At 68.3% G+C, this 22,775-nt stretch overlaps 1 protein-coding gene across 1 annotated transcript; it reads right to left on the bottom strand.

Annotated features, from left to right (window-relative positions):
* Positions 1–102: 102 nt before the first annotated feature.
* Positions 103–22,380, bottom strand: LOC136788745 (serine/threonine-protein kinase MARK2-like). The gene is given in 23 exon segments (XM_066987420.1): positions 103–387; positions 390–619; positions 1,820–1,864; positions 3,273–3,572; positions 6,685–6,742; positions 6,745–6,781; positions 8,016–8,068; positions 8,071–8,199; positions 8,787–8,913; positions 9,321–9,433; positions 9,517–9,616; positions 10,394–10,513; positions 10,605–10,667; positions 10,669–10,729; positions 10,731–10,840; positions 11,868–11,924; positions 12,053–12,123; positions 12,937–13,002; positions 13,126–13,141; positions 13,143–13,175; positions 13,302–13,355; positions 15,310–15,489; positions 22,056–22,380. Coding segments are annotated over 23 exon segments (2,232 nt in total). The 5' UTR covers positions 22,113–22,380; the 3' UTR covers positions 103–235.
* Between the last annotated feature and the right edge of the window lie 395 nt (positions 22,381–22,775).

Here is a 22,775-nt window from a genome sequence, read left to right on the forward strand (position 1 = left end):
GCCGAGGGGAGAAGCACCCCTGCTCAAACGGGAGGAGCCCCCCGCCAAACGGGAAGAGTCCCCCCCCCCAACTGGGAGGAGCCCCCGCCAAACAGGAGGAGCCCCCCACCAAGGGGAGAAGTGCCCTGCTAAGGGGAGAAGCCCCCCCCAAACAGGAGCAGCCCCCTGCCGAAGAGGAGGAGGCCCCCAAAACAGGAGCAGCCCCCCCCGGGGAAGGGGGGGGCGGTTTCCGCGCTCAGAGCTTGAGCTCGTTGGCCACCTTGGAGGCAATGTTCTTGAAGGCCATGGAGGTGCCGGCGATGCGCTTGAAGCGGACGCCGTTGAGCGAGAGGCGCGGCAGCTTGCACACCTCCATCTCCCACTGCACGAAGGAGTCGTGGCCGGGGCGCCGTGGGCGCAGAGCAGCACGAAGCGCTCCTGCAGCTCGCAGCGGCAGCTGTTGGCGTCCAGCACCTTGCGGATCTCCCGCATCATCTCGCCCGGCTCCAGGGCGCTCGTCGTCTTCATGCTCCACGTGAAGCGCAGCGAGCGCGGCTTCGCCTCCCGGCCGCCGCCGACACCGCCCACGACGCCCCCGACGCCCATGTCCTCGCGATCCTTCTCTAGGCCCACCGGCGGCCTGCGGGGGGGATACGGGGGTTACTGGGGGGTTACTGGGAGGGGAGTGGGGAGAGGGGGTGGGGGTTACTGGGGGGTTACTGGGTGGGGACAGGGGGGTTACTGGGCAGGGAAGGAGGGTTACTGGGGGGTTACTGGGGTTACTGGGCAGGGAAGGAGGAGAGGGGTGGGGGTTACTGGGCAGGGAAGGAGGGTTACTGGGGTGTTACTGGGCAGGGAAGGAGGGTTACTGGGGGGTTACTGGGGTGTTACTGGGCAGGGAAGGAGGGTTACTGGAGTGTTACTGGGGTTACTGGGCAGGGAAGGAGGGTTACTGGGGGTTACTGGGCAGGGAAGGAGGGTTACTGGGGGTTACTGGGCGGGGAAGGAGGGTTACTGGGGGTTACTGGGGTTACTGGGCAGGGAAGGAGGGTTACTGGGGGTTGCCGTGCGGGGAAGGGGAGTTACTGGGGTGGAAAGCTACTGGGAGGGGAATGGGGAGAGGGGTGGGGGTTACTGGGATTACTACTGGTCAGGGTAAGAGGGTTACTGGGGTTACTGGGCAGGGAAGGAGGGTTACTGGGGGGTTACTGGGCAGGGAAGGAGGGTTACTGGGGGGTTGCCGTGGGAGGAAGGGAAGCTACTGGGAGGGGAATGGGAGAGGGAAGGGGGTTACTGGGGGGACTGGGGGCTTACTGGGGAGGAAGCTGCTGGGAGGGGGGGGTTACTGGGGGGTCACTGGGGTTACTGGACAGTTAACGGGGGGTTGCTGGGGAGGAAGGGGGGTACTGGGGGGTAAGGGGGAATGGGAGAGGGAGTGGGGAGAGAGGGAGGGGGTTACTGGGGAGGAAGCTACTGGGAGGGGAATAGGGAGAGGGGAGGGAGGGAACGGGGTTACTGGGGGGGGCAGGGAGGTTACTGGGGGGGCAGGGGAGGTTACTGGGGGGGCAGGGAGGTTACTGGGGGGCAGGGAGGAGGGTTACTGGGGGAAATGGGGGGGCACAGGGGTAGGGGGGCTTCTGGGGGGAGGGGAACAGGACCCCCAGGGAGGGCACTGGGGTGCTGCAGGGGATGGGGGGGGGGGGGGGAGCATCTTGGGGACCCCACAGACGGGGCTGGGGGGTGGGGGGGGGGACACCGCGACCCCACGGACACCGCGGGGATGGGGTGGGGGTCCCGAGTGTCCTGGGGGGGGGGGGTCACAGCCGCCCCCCGCACTCACCGCAGCGTCTCCACGCGCTCCTTGCTCTCGGGCTCGTGCGGGTTCCTCGAGAAACAGAAGGGGCAGAGGTCAGCGGGGGGGGGGCCGGGGGGGGGCACGCAGCCCCCTCCACGCCCTACGCCCCCCCCCCCCCCCCCCCCCCCAGAGACCCAGGCGGACAGACAGCACGGGGACAGGGGGACACGGGGACAGCGGGGTGGGGGCCATGCCGAGGCTTTTTTATTTGGGGGGGGGGGGGGGTGGGGGGGGGTAAAAGGGGTAACGGGGGGGCCGGGGGGGCCGGGGGGGGGGGGGGCAGCCGCGGCGCCTACCTTCTGGCAAACCTGAAAGACAGATTTCTACAAAGACAAACAGAAGAGAAGGGCGGCGTTGGGAGGGGGGGGGGGCACAGGGCGGCGCAGCCCCTCCCCGCCCCCGGGACCCCTGGATGCGGGGGGGTGTCCGTCCGTCCGTCCCCCCCCCCCAAAAAAAAAAAAAAAACCATGGCACCCCAAGCGGGGACGGGCTCGGCGGGAGGACCTTGGGGGGTGGGGAGGGGAGAAGCGGGAGCCCCCCCCCGGACACTGCTGCGCCCCCCCCCCCAGCCCTGCGGCAGCACACAGAGGGAGGGGGGCACGGGACAACGGGGGGGGGGCAAAAGGGGGGGGGACAGGAGGAGACGCAAGGGGGGGAGAAGGGACACTGAGGGGACAGGAAGAGCCCCGGGGGGGCACGGGGGGGGGGGACAAGAGGGGCACCTGAGGAGCCCTGGGGGGGGGGGGCAAGGAGGGGACACAGAGAGGACACGGGGGGGGGGGGCACAAGTGGCTGGAGGGCACAGAGGGACCCCCAGAGGGATAAGAAGGGGGGCACAAAGGGGGGGGGGGGACACAAGGCGGGGGGACAGAAGCGGGGGGGACAGAAGGGGGACAAGGGACCCCAAAAGGATGAGGGGGGGGACAGGGGGGGACACAGAAGGAAGTGGAGGAGCCCCAAAGGGACGGGGGGGGGGGGGGGGGGGGACAACACAGAAGGGGATGGGGAGGCCCCTAAGGGACAAATGGGGGGGGGCACAGCAGGGGGACGAGGGGGGGGACACAGAAAGGGGACGAGGGGAGGGGGGAGACACAGAAGGGGGACACAGAAGGGGGGGGGGGACACAGAAAGGGGACGGGGGGGGACACAGAAGGGGGATGAGGGGCTGGGGGGGGACACAAAGGGGGGACGAGGGGCTGGGGGGGACACAGAAAGGGGGACGAGGGGCTGGGGGGACAAAGAAGGGGGACGAGGGGGGGCCACACAGCAGGGGGACACAGAAGGGGGGACGAGGAGGGGGGGGGACACGGAGGATCCCGAGGCAGCGCTGTGGGGCCACACAGGAGGACGCAGACGCCCCCAGATTTGGGGCCGGGGGGGGGGAAGGAAAAAAAGAGGCTTTTTTTCGTGGGGGGGGGGGGAGGCCGCGGAGGCTCACCTGCGGACGAACTTGGAGGTGAACTTGCTGAAGAGGCTGGCGGAGGGCCCGCGGCGGCCGCCGCCGCCTGGCTGGCGCCCGAGGGGGAGGCCGGAGGTGGGTGGTGGTGGTGGTGGGGGGGCGGCGGTGGCGGGGGGGCACGGCGTAGGGCAGGGGGCCTGGTCGCGCGCCTGCCGCAGCTGCCCGGCGTGGAAGGTGCTGCGGCTCTGGACGCCGCGGGGGAAGCTGGGCCGCTCGCACAGCCCCTGGCTGATGTTGTGCGCCGACGGCGACGCCACCGGCACCCGCGCCGGGGCCGCGCTGTTGGGGGGGGGACACAAAAGGGACGGGGGGGGGCGGGAGCCCCGGCGTTAGTCGAGGTGGGAGAGGCGGGTGACCCCCCTCCCAACGCTGACCCACCCGCCCGCCTCCTTGGGGACCGCGGGGGTGAGCCGGGGCACCCAAGGGAGCTGCCGGGATCCCCCATCATCCCCAGGACTGCAGGGTGACCCGGGGCACCCAAGGGACCTGCTGGGGTCCCCCCATCACCCCTCCCATCACCCTGGGGACTGCAGGGTGACCTGTGGCACCCAAGGGACCTGCCGGGGTCCCCCATCACCCCCGAGACTGCGGGGTGAGCCGGGGCACCCAAGGGAGCTGCGGCACCCAAGGGACCTGCCAGGGTCCCCCCTCACCCTGGGGACCACAGGGTGACCCAGGACACCTTGGGGACCTGTGGCATCCAAGGGACCTGCCGGTGTCCCCCATCACCCTGGGGACCACAGGGTGACCCAGGGCACCTTGGGGACCTGGGGCACCCAAGGGACCTGCCGGGGTCCCCCCATCACCCCGGGGACTGCAGGGTGACCTGGGGCACCTTGGGGACCTGTGGCACCCAAGGGACTTGCCGGGATCCCCCATCACCCCTGGGACTGCGGGGTGAGCTGGGGCACCCAAGGGAGCTGCAGCACCCAAGGGACCTGCTGGGGTCCCCCATCACCCCTGGGACTGCGGGGTGAGCCAGAGCACCCAAAGGACCCATGGCACCCAAGGGACCTGCCGGGATCCCCCATCACCCCTGGGACTGCAGGGTGAGCCGGGGCACCCAAGGGACCTGCCGGGGTCCCCCCATCACCCTGGGTACTGCAGGGTGACCCATGGCACCCAAGGGACCTGCCGGGGTCCCCCCTCCCCCTGGGGACTGCAGGGTGACCCATGGCACCCAAGGGACCTGCCGGGGTCCCCCCATCACCCCGGGGTGACCAATGGCACCCTAGGGACCCGCCGGGGCCACCAGCACCCTGTGGGACCAGTGTGGGACCTAGGGGTGTGCGGGGCCACTGGCACCCCAATGGCACCCAAGGGACACGCAGGGGTCACCAGCACCCCAATGGCACCCATGGGACCTGTCAGCACCCAAAGGACATGCAAGGGGTCACCAGCACCCAAAGGACCTGCTGGCACCCAGGGGACCACCAGCACCCCAATGGCACCCAGGGGACCGCCAGCACCCAAGGGACATGCAAGGGGTCACCCAATGGCACCCAGGGGACCTGGCAGTGTCCCTCGTCACTCCCCGCCACCCCAAGCACCCAGTGGGGGCCACCGGTGCCCCCCGCCACCCTACAACACCCTGGGGGGACCCATTGGGGTCACCCCCACCCCACCCCACCCCCTGGCACCCTGGGGTGCCCCGCAGGACCCCGAATCTTCCCCGTCCCCAACTGGGGGGGGGGCAGGGACACCCCCACCCCCAGGGACCCCCCCCCCTTTTCTCCCACCCCCCCACAGGTGTGGGCCCCGCGCCGGGGGTTGGGGGACGGGGGGGGGCAGCGCGGCCGCGGGGCCTTGCCTGGGTCGGGGCCCCTCGCAGTTGGCGTCGGCGGGGGCCGCGGCGGGTTTCGGGTGCTGCCGGGGCCGCGGGGGGCCCCCGGGGCCGGGGGGCGGCGGGCGAGGGTCGGCAGCCCGGGGCAGGCAGGCTAAGGAGAGAAAAGCGGGGGCGCGGGGGGGTTAGGGGGCGCGGGGGGTGGTTAGGGGGTGCAGGGGGCAGTTAAGGGGTGCAAGGGGGTGCAGGGGGCGGTTATGGGAGGTTAGAGGGTGCGGGGGGGTGGTTAGGGGGTGCAAGGGGGCAGTTAAGGGGTGCAAAGGTGTGCAGGGGGGCAGTTAGGGGTGGTTAGGGGGTGCAGGGGGGCGGTTAGGGGAGGTTAGAGGGTGCGGGGGGTGGTTAGGGGGTGCAAGGGGGCAGTTAGGGGAGGTTAGGGGGTGCAAGGGGGCATTTAGGGGGTGTAAGGGGCGGTTAGGGGAGGTTAGGGGGCGCAAGGGGTTGCAAGGGGGCAGTTAGGGGGTGCAAGGGGCGCAAGGGGTTGCAAGGGGGCGGTTAGGGGGTGCAAGGGGGCGGTTAGGGGGTGCAAGGGGCGGTTAGGGGGCAGTTAGGGGAGGTTAGGGGTGCAAGGGGGCAGTTAGGGGGTGCAAGGGGGTGCAAGGGGGCGGTTAGGGGAGGTTAGGGGGTGCAAGGGGGCAGTTAGGGGGTGCGGGGGGGCAGTTAGGGAGGTTAGGGGCGGTTAGGCAGTGCAAGGGGGTGCAAGGGGGCAGTTAGGGGGTGCAGGGGGGCAGTTAGGGGAGGTTAGCGGGTGTTAGGGGCGGTTAGGGGGTGCAAGGGAGCAGTTAGGGGAGGTTAGGGGGTGCAGGGGGGCAGTTAGGGGGTGCGGGGGGCAGTTAGAGGAGGTTAGGGGGTGCGGGGGGGCAGTTAGGGGAGGTTAGGGGGCGGTTAGGCAGTGCAAGGGGGTGCAAGGGGGCAGTTAGGGGGTGCAAGGGGGCAGTTAGGGGGTGCAAGGGGGCAGTTAGGGGGTGCAAGGGGGCAGTTAGGGGGTGCAAGGGGGTGTTAGGGGCGGTTAGGGGGTGCAAGGGAGCAGTTAGGGGAGGTTAGGGGCGGTTAGGCAGTGCAAGGGGGTGCAAGGGGGCAGTTAGGGGGTGCAGGGGGCGGTTAGGCAGTGCAAGGGGGTGCAAGGGGGCAGTTAGGGGGTGCAAGGGGGCAGTTAGGGGGTGCAAGGGGGCAGTTAGGGGGTGCAAGGGGGCAGTTAGGGGAGGTTAGGGGTGTTAGGGGGCAGTTAGGGGAGGTTAGGGGGCGGTTAGGCAGTGCAAGGGGGTGCAAGGGGGCAGTTAGGGGGTGCAGGGGGGCAGTTAGGGGAGGTTAGGGGTGCAAGGGGGTGGTTAGGGAGTGCAAGGGGGCGGTTAGGGGAGGTTAGGGGGTGCAGGGGGGCAGTTAGGGGGTGCAGGGGGGCAGTTAGGGGAGGTTAGGGGGTGCAGGGGGGCAGTTAGGGGAGGTTAGGGGGTGGGTTAGGCAGTGCAAGAGGGTGCAAGGGGGCAGTTAGGGGGTGCAGGGGGCAGTTAGGGGGGACAGGGGGTGCCGGGGGGTGGTTTGGGGGGTCCCCACCTGTCCTTGCCGTTCTGCAGCGAGCTCTGGCCCAGGCTGGCGCGGTCGAGCAGGGGGAGTTCCGGCTGCGCGTGGTGCCCGTGGAGAGGACGCTGTTCTGTGGGGCGGGGGTTAGTTGGGGGGGGGGGCACGGGGGGGGGGAGCCCCGCGGTCACCCCGAGATCGGGGGGGGGGGAAGGGGGTCCTGGCACCCCAAGGTTGTTCTGGGGAGCGGGGTCGGGTGCCCGAAGCACGCCAAAATGGGGGAAAGGGGGCTCTGGTACCCCAAAAGCAACCCAAAATGGGGCGAAGGGGGCTCTGGAACCCCAAAATGGGGGAAAGGGGGGCTCTGGAACCCCAAAAGCAACCCAAAATGGGGGAAAGGGGGGCTCTGGAACCCCAAAAGCAACCCAAAATGGGGGAAGGGGGGCTCTGGAACCCTAAAAGCATCCTGAAATGGGGGAAAGGGGGGCTCTGGAACCCCAAAAGCAACCCAAAATGGGGAAAGGGGGCTCTGGAACCCCAAAACCATCCCAAAATAGGGGAAAGGGGGGCTCTGGAACCCCAAAAGCAACCCAAAATGGGGGAAAGGGGCGCTCTGGAACCCCAAAACACCCCAAAATAGGGGAAAAGGGGGCTCTGGAACCCGAAACCACCCAAAAATAGAGGAAACAGGGGTTCTGGCACCAAAAAACACCCCAAAAATGCAGGGACCAGATGGCCCGGCCCCCAAACCCACCCCAAACGGGGGACTCAGGCACCCCAGTCCCCCAAACCCACCCCAAAAATGCAGGTACCAGGCCCCCAGCCCCCAAACCCACCCCAAAAGGTAGGTGCCAGGACGCCCAGACCCCAAACCCACCCCAAAACCCCCCCCCGCCCCCCAGGCCCCCCAAACCCACCCCAAACCCGCCCCCCCCCCGGCCCCCAAACCAACCCCTCTGACCCCCAAACCCACCTCAAAACCCCCCCGACCCCCAACCCCCCCCCAGCCACCCCCAGGTCCCCCAAACCCACCCCAACCCCCCCTCCGCCCCCCCCAGGCCCCCAAACCCACCCCACCCCCCCCGCCGCCCCCCCCCGGCCCCATAAACCCACCTGCCACCCCCCAGCCCCCCCAAACCCACCCCAAAACACAGCTGCCGCCCCCGGCCCCATAAACCCCCCCCACCGCCCCCCGGCCCCCAAACCCACCCCAAAACACAGCTGCTGCCCCCCCTGGCCCCCTAAACCCACACGCCGCCCCCCCGGCCCCCAAAACCCGCCCCAAAACCCCCCTGACCCCCCAAACCCACCCCAAACCCCCCCGGGACCGTGCCCCCCCCCCCCCACCCCGAGCACCCCGCGCTGACCGTGGAGGGCGAGGGGGTGCCCTTGGCGCGCTCGAGGCCGGGCAGGGGGCTGGGGGGACCTTGGCAGTGCTGCCCGCTCGCCGCCCCCCCTCCTCGTCCGCTGCCGCCGCCGCCCGCTTGTTCTCGGCGTTGGCCGCCTGCGTCTTCTTTGAGTAGGACGACGAGGTGGGGATGGAGAGGCCGGCTGCGGGGGGGAAATTCAGCGTCACCCCCCCAGAAGGAAATCAGCGTCACCCCTCCTTAAACCCCCTTCTGTGCCCCCCCCCCTCCCCGCCAGGGGCGTCCCCAAGCCGTGCAGGGGGCCCATCCCCGCTGCCCCCCCCCACCCCGCAGGGCTCACCCTGGTCACTGATGGGGGGGGGAAAATCAGCGTCACCCCCCCCCAAAACCCCCTTCTGTGCCCCCCCGGGATGTCCCCAAGCTGTTGGAGGGGGGGGGCCCTTCCCCGCTGCCCTACCCTGCAGGGCTCACCCTGGTTGCTGATGGGGGGAATCAGCATCACCCCCCCGCAAAACCCCTTCTGTGCCCCCCGGGATGTCCCCAAGCCGTGGTGGGGGTCCCAACCCCAAGCTGTTGGGGGGCCCATCCATGCTGCCCCCCACGCCGCAGGGCTCACCCTGGTCGCTGATGGGGGCGGGGGGGAAATCAGCATCACCCCCCCGAAACCCCCTTCTGTGCCCCCCAGGATGTCCCCAAGCTTGGGGGGGGGTCCCATCCCCAAGCTGTGGGGGGGCCCATCCATGCTGCCCCCCCCCACGCCGCAGGGCTCACCCTGGTCGCTGACGCGGCGCTTGGGGTTGGTGGAGACGCTGCGCTGCACCTTGTGCGCCGGCGAGGGTGCTGAGCTGTTGGCCAGGTCCGGGGCCGCCCGCGGCTTCAGCGCCAGGCTCTCGTCCAGCTGGGGGGTGGGGGGGGGACACACGGGGTGAGAGGGGACCGAGGGGACGGGGGGGGGACAGGGGACAAGGTTGGGGGGGGGACACACGAGGGGGAGCGTGGACGCCGGGGCACGGGGACGCAGCCGGTGCACGAGGACGCGGAGATGGGGACGTGGTGGCACGGGGGGGGGGTGGGGGGGGGCAGCGGGGGACACGGTGACACGGCCTGGGGGGGGTCACAGGCTCAGGGTGTGACGTGGGGACACCCCCGGGGGAGGACGGTGACCCCCGCGTCCCTTCCCTCTCCTCCCCTTGGTGGCCCCGCTCCCTGCTGTGTCCCCCCCGGGCTTTGTGTCCCCATTTCCCCACCCCGCGGTGTCCCCCCCCCCCGCAGCGGTGTCCCCTCCTGTCCCCAAGGTCCCCGCACCTCCGAGCTCTTGTGGTCCAGCAGCAGGTAGGTGGCCATCACCTCGTTGTACTTCTGCCCCACCAGCGACTCCTGGATCTCCTCCCGCGTGTACCCCATGGACACCATCAGCTCTGGGGGACAGCCAGGCTCGTTAGGGGACCCGGGGGGGCACCCCAAATCCCCCAAGGGGATATAGGGCACCCCACGGCCCCACCTGTCCGCCGGGGGTCCTTGTAGTCTGGCACGGGCTCCATGTAGGGCTTCAGCTCGTCGTCCTCGTGGCCCACGTTCATCCAGCGGTCTTTCATGATTTGCTGCGGGGGGGGGGTGACAACGAGGGAAAAGGGGGGGGGTCAGGGGGTTTCTAGGGTGACATTCGGGGTCCCAGGGGGCACCCTGAGGTCTCTGGGGGCTGATGTTTGGGGTCTCTGGGGTATGCAAGGCCATTTGGGGGGGGCGAGGGATGCTCCAGGGGCACCTGGGGCTGTGCTGGGGGTGTTCAGAGCTTTTTGGGGTGCCCCAGGAGCACTCCGGGGGTACCCAGAACCACGCTGGGGGGCCTGGGGGTCTTCGGGGTGCTCAGGAGCAAGCTGGGGTTGTACAGGGGTGCCCTAGGAGCACACTGGGGCTCTCTGGGGGTCTTTGGGGTGCCCGAGACCACAATGGGGGTGTCCAGAACCATGCTGGGGGGTATCTGGGGGTCTTTGGGGTGCCCAGGAACACCCTGGGGGTGTCCGAGGTTGCCCCAGGAGCACGCTGGGGGTACCCAGAACCATGCTGGGGGTGTCTGGGGGTCTTTGGGATGCCCAAGAACACACTGAGGGGCCCCAAGGGTGCCCTAAAAGCACGCTGGGGGTACCCAGAACCATGCTGGGGGGTATCTGGGGGTCTTTGGGGTGCCCAGGAACACCCTGGGGGTGTCCGAGGTTGCCCCAGGAGCATGCTGGGGGTACCCAGAACCATGCTGGGGGTGTCTGGGGTTTCTTTGGGGGTGCCCAGAAACACCCTGGGGACGCACAGGAGAATGGTGGGGGGTCTTGGGGGCACTCAGGACAACGCTGGGGGTCTCCAAGGGGCGCCCGCCCCCTCACCTCCAGGGTGCCCCGCTTGGTGGGGTTGAGGATGAGGAACTTCTTCAGCAGGTTCTCGCAGTCGGTCGACATGTAGAAGGGGATGCGGTACTTGCCCCGCAGCACCCGCTCCCGCAGCTCCTGCAGGCGGGGGGGGCAACACCCGTCAGAGGAGACGTGGGGGGGACAAAACCAGCCCCCGGAGACCCCCAATGACTCGGGGGGTCGTTACCTTGAGGTTCTGCCCGTCGAAGGGCAGGGAGCCGCTGACCAGGGTGTAGAGGATGACGCCCAGGGCTCCAGACGTCGACCTCGGGGCCGTCGTACTTCTTGCCCTGGAAGAGCTCGGGGCGGCGTAGGGGGGGACCCGCAGAAGGTGTCCAGCTTGTTCCCGAACGTGAACTCGTTGCTGAACCCGAAGTCGGCGATCTTGATGTTCATGTCGGCGTCCAGCAGCAGGTTCTCCGCCTGCCGGAGAGGGGGGTGGGAGACGGGGGTCAGCGCCGCGGGGGGGGGTTGGGGGCTGCTGGGGCATCCGAACGCAGCCCTGGGGGTGCCAAACGCAGCCCTGGGGGTGCCAAACGCAGCCCTGGGGGTGCCAAATGTGACCCTGGGGGTCCCAAACGTGACCCTGGGGGTCCCAAACGTGACCCTGGGGGTGTCCGGGTGATGGCCCGGGGGTCCCCGGGTGTTTCCAGGGGCCTGGGGGTGTCTGGGTGCTGTCCCGGGAGTCCTGTGGGGTGTCCGGGTGACGCCCTGGGGGTCCCCGGGTGTTTCTGGGGGTCCCCGGGTGTTTCTGGGTGCTGCCCCGGGGTCCCCGGGTGTTTCCAGGGGGCCTGGGGGTGTCCGGCTGCTGTCCCGGGGGTGCCCCCAAAGGACCTGGGGGTCCCTGGGTGCTGCCCTGGGGGTCCCAAGGTGTTTCTAGGGGGCCTGGGGGTGTCCAGGTGCCACCCCAGGGGTCCCCAGGTGTACCCGGGGGTGTCCCTGAAGGACCTGGGGGTGTCTGGGTGCTGCCCTGGGGGTCCCCGGGTGGTTCCAGGGGGCCTGGGGGGTCCAGGTGCCACCCCAGGGGTCTCCAGGTGTACCCGGGGGTGTCCGGGTGATGCCCTGGGGGTCCCCGGGTGTTTCTGGGGAGGCTGGGGGTGTCCAGGTGACAACTCGGGGGTCCCCAGGTGTTTCTGGGGGACCTGGGGGTGTCCCCGAAGGACCTTGGGGGTGTACCCAGGTGCCACCCCAGGGGTCCCCAGATCTTTCTGGGGGTGTCCCCAAAGGACTCGGGGGGGTCCCCGGGTGCCACCCCAGGGGTCCCGGGTGCTGCCCTGAGGCTGGGGACGGGCAGGGGCCTGACGCTGTGACCCTGGGGGGGGGGGGGTGTTCAGGAGGGTTGTGGGGGCAGAAGTGGGGCACCCAAGGAGCACCGCAGGGGGCTGGGGGGTGCTCCCGGGGGTCCCGGGTGCCAAGAAGCCCCCCCACACCCCCCCCCAGGGCTCCTCACCTTCAGGTCTCTATGTACAATGAACTTCTGGTGACAGTACTGCACGGCAGACACTATCTGCAAGAGACGGGGGGTGTCACAGGGGGGGGCCCCCCCGCCCCCAGGGGCGTCACACGGGGGTCCCCCGGGGTCGCGGTGTCCCCCCCGGGGGTCCCTAGGGGGTGTCCGTCCCCCCCCCTCCCCACCTGTCGGAACTTGGCCCGGGCCTCCTTCTCCTTCATGCGCCCGTGGGCCACCAGGTAGTCGAAGACCTCGCCTGGGGGAGAGGGAGGGGGTGAGAGGTGGCCTTGTCCCTGTCCCCTGCCCTCTCCCTGTCCCTGTCCTTGTATTTCGTCCTTGTCCCCATCCCTCTGTTCAAGTCCTTGTCCCCTGTCCTGTCCCCGTCCCCATCCTTGTCCCCATCCCCCTGTCCCCGTCCTCATCCCCCCATCTCCATCCTTGTCCCCTGCCCTGTCCCCATCCCCAACCTTGTCCCTATCCCCCTGTCCCCATCCTTGCCATCATCCTCGTCCTCTTCCTCGTCCCCCAGCCCTGTCCCCATCCCCGTCCCCCATCCTTGTCCCCTGCCCTGTCCCCATCCTTGTCCCGTCCCAATCCTTGTCCCCTGCCCTGTCCCCATCCCCAATCCTCATCCCCTGCCCTGTCCCCGTCCCCATCCTTGTCCCCGTCGCCCCGTCCCCTTCCTTGTCCCCCAGCCCTGTCCCCGTCCTCATCCCCCAGCCTTGTCCCCTGCCCTGTCCCCATCCCCAATCCTCATCCCCTGCCCTGTCCCAGTCCCCATCCCCTGTCCCCAACCTTGTCCCTGTCACCCTGTCCCCCCTCCCTGTCCCCTTCCTTGTCCCCTGCCCTGTCCCCTTCCTTGTCCCCCATCCTTGTCCCCGTCCCTGTCCCCACTCCCTGTCCCCGTCCCCATCCCCAATCTTCATCCCCTGCCCTGTCCCCGCCCCCGTCCCCCTGTCCCCATCACCCTGCCCCCCCATCCCCTTCCGTGTCCCCTGCCCCGTCCCCCTGTCCCCATCCCCGTCCCCCTGTCCCCACCCTTGCCCCCCGTCCCCGTCCCGCGGCTCACCCCCGCTGGCGTACTCCATGACGAGGTAGAGCGTCTTCTCCGTCTCGATCACCTCAAAGAGCTTCACTGCAAGAGGCCGAGCGGGGCTGGGGGGTGCGCCCGGGACCCCCCGCACCTCTGCAGCCCCCACCCCATCCCCAAGGAGAAGGGGGGCACAAAGCCCCTGCACGGCACCGGGGGGGGGCTCACCTATGTTGGGGTGGTTCCAGGACCTTCATTATTCGCACTTCCCGAAAGAGCTGCGGGGACATGGGGGGGTCAGACACCGTGCGCGTGTCCCCCCTCGTCCCCGTCCCCAAATCGGCACCCCGATGGTCCCTGGGGGACTGGGGGGGGGGACACGGGGGGTTGAGGGGGGTCCTCACCTTCTGTAGGCTGGAGGAGTTGAGCTGCGTCTTGTCGATGATTTTCACGGCCACCTGCAGGGACGGGGCGGGGGGGAGGCGGGTGAGGGACGGGATTGTCCCCACGGGTGTCCCCAGGGCTGTCCCTGCCCCACGGTGGCACTCAGGGGGGGGGTGGGGGTGGGGAAATGGGGGGGGCCCGGGCTGTCCCCACGCCACGGTGGGGGCTCACGCGGCGAGGACGAGAGCCTGGGGCCGTCCCCGTGTCCGCCTCCGTCCCGCAGCGTCGCCCACGGGGGGAGCACCCAGAGCCTGTCCCCACGGTGGCACCCACGGGGTGAGCACCCAGAGCCCGTCCCCACGGCGGTGGCACCCACGGGGCGAGCGCCAGGAGCCCGTCCCCATGGTGTCACCCAGAGGGCAAACTCCAAGAGCCCGTCCCCACGGCGGTGACACCCACGGGGTGAGCACCAGGAACTTGTCCCCACGGTGTCACCCCTGGGGCGAGCACCAGGAGCCTGTCCCCACGGTGGTGGCACCCACAGGGTGAGCACCAGGAGCCTGTCCCCATGGCCGTGTCACCCACAGGGTGAGCACCCGGAGCCCATCCCCATGGGGCAAGCACCCAGAGCCCGTCCCCACAGCGGTGTCACCCCCAGGACAAGCACCAGGAGCCTGTCCCCATGGAGCGAGCACCCAGAGCCTGTCCCCATGGGGGTGTCACCCCCAGGACGAGCACCCAGAGCCCGTCCACATGGGGCGAGCACCAAGACCCCATCCCCACAGCGGTGTCACCCCCAGGACAAGTACCCAGACCCCGTCCCCATGGTGGTGTCACCCCCAGGATGAGGACCCAGACCCCGTCCCCATGGGGTGAGCACCCAGACCCCGTCCCCACAGCAGTGTCAGCCCCAGGACCAACACCCAGAGCCCGTCCCCATGGGGCGAGCACCCAGACCCTGTCCCCACGGTGGTGTCACCCCCAGGGCGAGCACCCAGACCCCATCCCCACAGGGCGAGCACCCAGTCCCCACGGGACAAACTCCAAGACCCCGTCCCCACAGTGTCACTCCCAGGATGAGCACCCAGACCCCGTCCCCATGGGGTGAACACCAAGACCCCGTCCCCACAGCAGTGTCACCCCCAGGGCGAGCACCCGGAGCCCATCCCCATGGGGTGAGCACCCAGACCCCGTCCCCACGGTGTCACCCCCAGGGCGAGCACCCAGACCCTGTCCCCATGGTGGTGTCACCCCCAGGGTGAGCACCAAGAGGCTGTCCCCATGGTGGTGTCACCCCCAGGACAAGCACCCAGACCCCGTCCCTATGGGGTGAGCACCAAGACCGCGTCCCCACGGTGGTGTCACCCCCAGGACGAGCACCCAGAGCCCATCCCCACAGCGGTGTCACCCCCAGGACGAGCACCCAGACCCCATCCCCACGGGGCGAGCACCCAGTCCCCACGGGACAAACTCCAAGACCCTGTCCCCACAGCGGTGTCACCCCCAGGGTGAGCACCCAGACCCCGTCCCCATGGGGCGAGCACCCAGACCCCATCCCCACAGCAGTGTCACCCCCAGGACGAGCACCCAGACCCCATCCCCACGGGGTGAGCACCCAGTCCCCACGGGACAAACTCCAAGCCCCCGTCCCCACGGTGGTGTCACCCCCAGGGGAGCACCCAGACCCCATCCCCATGGGGCGAGCACCCAGGATGAGCACCCGGAGCCCGTCCCCATGGGGCGAGCACCAAGACCCCGTCCCCACGGCGGCGTCACCCCCAGAGTGACCACCAAGACCCCGTCCCCACGGTGTCACCCCCAGGACGAGCACCCAGAGCCCATTCCCACAGCGGTGTCACCCCCAGGGGGAGCACCCAGACCCCGTCCCCACGGTGGTGTCACCCCCAGGGCGAGCACCCAGACCCCGTCCCCACGGGACAAACTCCAAGCCCCCGTCTCCGCGGCGGTGCCACCCCCCGGGGGGGGGGGGAAGACCTCCCCCCGGAACCCCGTCCCCGTGCCACCCACCTCCTTGCCGGTGAGGACGTGGCGGGCCAGCTTGACCTTGGCGAAGTTGCCCTTGCCGATGGTTTTCAGCAGGCGGTAGTTGCCGACGTGGGGCTGCTCCTCGGCGGACGGGGCCGAGCCGCGGCCCCGCAGCATGGTGGGCTTCCCGCCCCCCTTGCCCTCCGCGTGGCCCAGCGCCGGCTGCGGGGGAAAATTTGGGGGGGTGAAAAAAAAGGGGGGATACGGTGCCCCCCCACCCCCTTATTTTTTTTTGGGGGGGGGGGGGGCTCGGCGGGGCGGGGAGCAAAGTCCGGGTGCGCCCAGCCGCGCCCCGGGCGGGCCGGGAGCCGCCCCCGATACCTGACGCAAGCGCCGCGGTTTCGGGCTCCCCCGGAGGGGGGGGACGGGGATGAGGTGTGGGGGGGGACGGTTCCGGCGGAAACCGTCCCTGGGGGGGAGACATAGGGCAGGGGCCCCGGGGGCCCCCCGAACCCCGATTTGCAGTGGGATTAGGGTGGGATGGGGCCCGGAGGAGCCGGAAACGGGGCAGCCGGGTACCGGGATCCGGCCCCAAAATGGGGGGTGGGAGGGGGCAATAAAAACGGGGGGGTGACCCGAAACCGGGGAGTTTGGATGCCGGGGGTCCCGCTGGATCAGGAAGCTCAAACGCCTCGCGTTTGGCCCCAAATCTCTGAGCCCAAACCCCCATGTTCAACCCCAAATCCGTGAGCCCAAAACTCCACACGTTCAGCCCCAAATCTCCGAGCCCAAACTCCACACAGTTCAGCCCCAAAACTCCAAGCCCAAACCCTCATGTTTGACCCCAAATCCGTGACCCCAAACTCCACAATTTCAGCTCCAAATCTCTGTGCCCAAACCTGACACATTTGGCCCCAAATCTCCAAGCCCAAACCCCACAATTTCAGCCCCAAATCTCCAAGCCCAAACCCCCCACATTTGGCCCCAAATCTCTGAGCCCAAATCCCCACGTTTGACCCCAAATCCGTGAGCCCAAACCCCACAATTTCAGCCCCAAATCTCCGAGCCCAAACCCCCACATTCGGCCCCAAATCCGTGAGCCCAAACTCCACAACTTCGCCCCCAAATCCGTGAGCCCGAACCTGACACAATCGGCCCCAAATCTCCCAGCCCGAACCCCAAACATCCAGCCCCAAATCCCGCGCCCCCCTCCCCGCAGCCGGTCACCCGGAAACACGGATTCTCCCCCAAAACGAGCAGCCCCCCCCCCCCAAACTGGGGGAAGCTCCAAACACCGCAGGATTTTGGGGCCCTGGGGCCGGTTTTAGGGGGCCGCGTCCCCCCACCCCCCCCAGCTTACAAAAAGGGCACCCCCGGAGGGGAAAAGCTCTAATTAACGCTCAGGCGGTTAATTAGGAAGGAGGGGGTGTCGGGGGGGCCCCTCCCCGCCAGGAGGAAGCCGCCGGCGGAAGCTTTCGTTTCTCACCCGCCGATGGCGCAACCGCCGCGGGGCGCTCCCATGGGTGGGGGGCTTCACGGTCCCCCCCCCGACCCCAAAACGGTGGGATTTGGAGTAAAAAACCCCGTTTTCCTCCCCCTCCTTCTAAAACCGGGGCCTTCGTGCCGCCTCCCAACCCCCCGGGGATCGGAAGGTGAAGAAAACGGCGGTTTTCTGCCAAAAAACTGCTGTGGCAACGGGGCGGGAGGCGCCGCTCGCCATATGGCCGAGCCGCCGGGGAGATTTGGGGGGGATTTGGGGGATTTTGGGGAAACCGGCGCCCGCATCGCGACCCCCCTGCTCGGCGGGCGAGGGTGAAGGCGGGGCAGAGCCGCCGTCCGAAAACTGGGGTGAAAACCGCCCGGAACGGCGAAAGCGGCGTGGGTTTACGCCGGTTTTCCCGGCTGCGCGAGGGGGAAGGAGCCGCGGCGGGGCGGAAAGACCCAAAAAGGGATTTTTTGCCCCGTTCGGAGGGGCTCCCGTCGCCCCCCCCCCCCCATCCCCCGCCGTGCCAAATGCCTGGCATTTCTCTCGCCCCTCTTATCGGCGGCGCTCGAGGGCCCCGGGCGCCGCCGGCTTCCCAAGGTCGTGCCTTGGGGGGGGGGCAGGGGAAAGGGGGGGGTCCCCGGGTTCATTTTTGGGTTGATTTGGGGGTTTTATGGGGACGCTTTTGCTCCCAAGAACCCGGGCTCGCGTGGGACCGAATCGGCCCCCGCGGGCGGCGGCGATCCCGGGCTGGCGCCGTCCCCTGCGGCTACCAAGAGCACGGCTCCTCGTCAGCGCCCCGTGCTCGTTAGCTTAACGAACCTGGCGGAGTGGGTGTGTGTGGGGGGGGGGCACAACACCCCTGGGTGCTGCTTTTGGGGTGTTGGTGCGGGCCGGCATTTTGGGGACGGGGTGTGGGGGAGGGAAGACCCCAAAGGGACAAAGCTGCCCCAAAACGGCCCCAAGGAACCCAAAAGGGCCCCAAATGGACCCAAAAATGGGGCCGGGGAACCCAAGGAGGAGACCGGGGAACCCGAAAAGGGCCCCAAATAACCGAAAATGGCCCCGAGGAACCCAAAAATGGGGCCGGGAACCCAAAAGTGGCCCTGGTGAACCCAAAATGGGGCCCGAGGAACCCAAAAGGGCCCCGGTGAACCCAAAAATGGGCTCCAAATAACCGAAAATGGCCCCGGTGAACCCAAAACGGGGCCTAGGGACCCCAAAAACGGCCCCAAGGAACCGCAAACGGCCCCAAGGAACCCAAAAACGCCCCCGAGGAACACAAAACGGGGCCTGGGGACCCCAAAAACATCCCCGAGGAACACAAAAATGGACCTGGGGAACCCAAAAATGGATCCCAAATAACCGAAAACGGCCCCAATGAACCCAAAACGGGGTGTGTGGACCCCAAAAACGCCCCTGAGGAACCGGAAACGGCCCCGAGGAACCCAAAAATGGACCCCAAATAACCGAAAACGGCCCCGGTGAACCCAAAACGGAGAGTGGAGACCCCAGAAACGCCCCGAGGACCAGAAAAGGGCCCCGGGGAACCCAAAAATGGCCCCAAGGAACTGAAAATGGCCCCAAGGAACCCAAAACGGGGCCTGGGGACCCCAAAAACGCCCCCGAGGACCAGAAAAGGGCCCCTGGGAACCCAAAAATGCCCCCAAGGAACCCAAAAATGGATCCCAAATAACCGAAAACGGCCCCAATGAACCCAAAACGGGGCGTGGGGACCCCAAAACGCCCTGAGGAACAGAAAAGGGCCCCGGGGAACCCAAAAATGGCCCCAAGGAACTGAAAATGGCCCCAAGGAACCCAAAAACGCCCCCGAGGACCAGAAAAGCGCCCCGGGGACCCCAAAAACGCCCCCAGGAACTGAAAATGGCCCCAAGGACCCCAAAATGGGGCCTGGGGACCCCAAAACGCCCCCGAGGACCCCCAAAACGGCCCCGGGGCCAGCTCAAGGGTCTCTCCCCACCCCTCGACCCCCCCCCCCCCGTGTGTCCCCCCCCCACCCCGGTACCGGGGGTCCGGCGGCGCTGGCTCCGTCGGGGCGCTGGGCGGTGGCGGCTGCGCTCCCGGACCGGCTCGACCGGCTCCCGCCGGCGCCGCGGGGGGGGGGACGGGTTGGGGCCCCCCAAACAGGGGGGGGGGGTAAAGGAGACCTGGGAGCCCCCCCCCTCGAGTCGCCGGGGTCAGAAATTTGGGGGGAGAAAAGGGGGAAACGGCGAAAGCGCGGGGGATGCCGGGACGGGACGGGGGCGGCCGCCGGCGGTTGGCGTCAGCGGGCGAGGCGTGACGTCACCGCGCGCCCGATGATGTCACCACGTCCCCGGCGACGTCACCGCGCGCCCGACGACGTCACCGTGCCCCCGACGACGTCGCCAACAAGGCCTAAACCACCCCAAAACGCCTCCGGCGCCCTTAAGGAGGCGAAACCCCCCCCCAAAAAAAGAGCCCGGCCCCACCGCGTGCCGGGCCTACCTGGACGCCCGCCGGAAAAAAATCCCTAAAAAATTTAAAAAAAAAGAAATGGCCAAAAAGGGATAAAACGGCCCAAAAGGGACGGCCTCGCACGGGATGGGACCCCCCCTCAGCCCCCCCCCCCCACGGTTTCCCTCCTCCCTCGGCAGCTGAAGGGAGCCGGGGAAGCAGCTTCGGCGCTTTAAATGTCAGCCAAATTTAGGTATTTTTGACGGTTTTTCCTTTTTTTAAAAAAAAGGAGTTAAAAAAAAAAAGAAAAACCACACCACGGCAGATCAAAGCCACGTGACGCGGCCGCTCCGCAGGAACGGGGGAAGACTCCCCGATTTTGGGGCTTTTTTTTTAGGGGGGGGGGGAAAGGACGGCGACGCCGAGGCGCCCGCGCGTTTTGGTGCCGAAAACGGGGGAAAAAAAGGGGAAAAAAATGATAAAAACCGGAGGTTCTCAGCACCGGCGGACCCCAAAGCGGAGACGCGCCCCCAAAAGGCGGCGCCCCCCCCCCCCGCCCCCTCCCCAGCTCGCTCCCAGCAGCAGAACCCATGAATAATCCCCCCCCCCCCCTTACATAACCCGCCGGAAAAAAGCAGAAATCCACCCAAAACGGCGAGCCCCCCAGGGGCGGGGGGGGGGCCCTGCTGTGTCCCCCCCCCAAAAAAAGACACCCGAGGGGTCCGGGGCAGCCCCCGCGGTGTCCCCGGTGTTGGGGACACGAGGACACGTGGGTGTCCCCCCCCCCCGGGGGGGTCGCATCCTTCCTGATGGTGTCCCCCAAAGGGGGGGTGTAGAAAATAGGGGTGCCCCCCCCAAAAGAAAACAGGACCCCCCTAAAAAAAACCAGGACCCCCCCCAAAAAAAAACAGGACCCCCCCCCAAAAAAACAGGACCCCCCCCCCAAAAAAAACAGGACCCCCCCCCCCCAAAAAAAAAAACAGGACCCCCCCCCCCAAAAAAAACAGGACCCCCCAAGAGGGGGACATGGGGACGGCACCGTGGGACACAGCCGCTGAGCCCCCCCCAAACACCAGGGGGTGTCGTGGCCCCCCCCTTAAAAAAAATCTCTCATAAGGGGTGGCATCGAGGTGACCCCCCCCCCCAAAAAAAAGAATCTCCCAAAAAGAAGAAACGGCCCCAAAACGGGGGTGTAAGCCGCCCCCCCCCCCATCAGCCACCCCCTCACCCCATATGGGGGGGGTCCCATGCCAAAACGCAGCCTGCGCCCCCCCCAAATGGACACCCATTTTTTTTGGGGGGGGGGCTCCAAACACCCCCCCCACCCCCATAACCCCCCACCCCCAGCAGGTTGGAGGGGGGTCGCAGCCCACCCCCGCGGGGAAGGGGTGGGCGCACGCCCCCACACGCAGGCACCGAGGTGGATTTTGGGGGGGGGGGGACACCGCAGCCCCCTCCCACGCGCCTCACAGCCCCCCGAAGCCGTAGCCCCCCCAAAAAGCTCAGCCCCCCCCTTCCCCTACAGCCCCCCATTACAGCCCCCCATTCCATCAGGGCCCCCGGGGGGGGGTCTGGATATGGCCCCCACGGGGGGCTCTGACCTAAAAGTGGGGGGGGCAGCTCCTGTCACAGCCCCCCCAAAAGCTGGGATCCTCTCAGAGCCCCCCAAATCCTTCCTTTTTCCCCCAATAAAGGCCCCAGCCCCCCCGCTAAAGACACCAGGACCCCCCAGCCCCCCCCAAAGGCCCCAGGACCCCCCAGCCCCCTCTTTCCCCCCGTTAAAGGGCTCAGGACCCCCCAGCCCCCTCTTTTCCCCCGTTAAAGGGCTCAGGACCCCCCCAGCCCCCCTTTTCCCCCCATTAAAGGCCCCAGGACCCCCCCACCCCCCCTTTCCCCCGTTAAAGGGCTCAGGACCCCCCAGCCCCCCCTTTTACAGGCGGTAAAGGGCTCAGGACCCTTTTGGGTCCCCTTTTCCCCTCGTTTTCCTCTCAAACCCCATTTTTCCCCTCAATAAAAGGCTCAGGACCCTCTCAGCCCCCTTTTCACCCCACTAAAGGGCTCAGGACCCTCTCAGCCCCCTTTTCCCTCGCTGAAGAGCTCAGAACCCTCTCAGCCCCCCCTTATCTTCATATCCATGGTCTCAGGACCCCCTCAGCCCCCCTTTTCCCTCAGTAAAGGGCTCAGGACCCCCCCCCCCTTTATCCCTCATTTGACAGCTCAGGACCCTCTCAGCCCCCTTTTTCCTCATATCCATGGGTTCAGGACCCTCTCAGCACCCCTTTCCCCTCTCTAAAGGGCTCAGGACCCTCTCAGCCCCCCTTTTCCTCATATCCATGGGTTCGGGACCCTCTCAGCACCCCTTTTCCCCTCATCCAAGTGCTCAGGACCCTCTCAGGCCCCCTTTTCCCTCGCTAAAGGGCTCAGGACCCTCTCAGCCCCCTCTTTTCCTCTCATCCAAGGGCTCAGGACCCCCTCAGGCCCCCCTTTTCCTACCGTTAAAGGCCCCAGGACCCCCTCAGCCCCCTTTTTCCTCATACCCATGGTTTCAGGACCCTCTCAGCCCCCCTTTTCCCCTCATCCAAGGGTTCAGGACCCCCTCAGGCCCCCCTTTTCCCCCTTTAAAGGCCCCAGGACCCTCTCAGCCCCCCTTTTCCCTCACTAAAGGGCTCAGGACCCCCCTTTTTCCCTCAGTAAAGGGCTCAGGACCCCCTTTTTCCCTCAGTAAAGGGCTCAGGACCCCCTTTTTCCCTCACCCAACGGCTCAGGACCCCCTCAGCCCCCCCTTCTCCCCCCACTAAAGCCCCCAACGCCCCCCCCCCCCCCCCAGAGCGACCCCTTCCCTTCCCCCAGCCCCAGCCCCAGCCCCTACCTGCTCCGCGTCCCTCTCGTTGACGGTGGGCAGAGGGCTGCGGCCGCTGCTCGACATGGCGGCCCCCCTTCCCCTGGCGACTATCGCGATAGGGCTCTCTGCGTGGGGGGGGGGGGGGGGGGCGATAGGGAGCCCCGGGCCGCTCTCAGGGGGCGGGGGGGGGCCAAGCCACCGGCATGGGGGAGGCCGGCGAGGGGCACGGCACAGGAGAAGGGGGGGGGAGCGGGGGCGCCTCCTCCGCCCGGCCCGGCCCGGCCCGGCCGCCGCCGCCTCACGCCCGCGCCTCCTCAGCGCCCAGCGGCTCCCAACATGGCCGCCGCCGCCGGCCCTCGGCCATTTCCGCCGCCGCGCCGGAAACACCCGACACGCCTCCCGCTCCGCTTCGGCTCTTTCCGGACGCCTTCGCTCCGGCGCCGCTTCCGAGCTTCGGGATTTTCCGGCGGCTCTCCGGAGACGCCCGATGTAAGGGCTCGGCTTCCCCGGGAGGCGGCGGAAAGAGCCGAAGCCGCGCTCGGCTGTTTCCGCCCAGGCGGGCGGAAAGGGCCGAAGCCCCGAGCGGAGCCGGAAACACCCGAACGGCCCCGCTAGGCCCTCGGGCGTTTCCGAGCCCCGACGGAAACAGCCGAGCGGAGCCGAAGCTGCTGGTGGCGACCCCGAGGAGAAGGGGGGGGGGGCGGGTTGGGGGAAGGGGGGGTTTTGGGAGGGGGGATTTGGGGAGGA

The sequence above is a fragment of the Anser cygnoides genome, chromosome W (assembly GCF_040182565.1).
Source record: "Anser cygnoides isolate HZ-2024a breed goose chromosome W, Taihu_goose_T2T_genome, whole genome shotgun sequence".
NCBI lineage: Eukaryota > Metazoa > Chordata > Aves > Anseriformes > Anatidae > Anser > Anser cygnoides.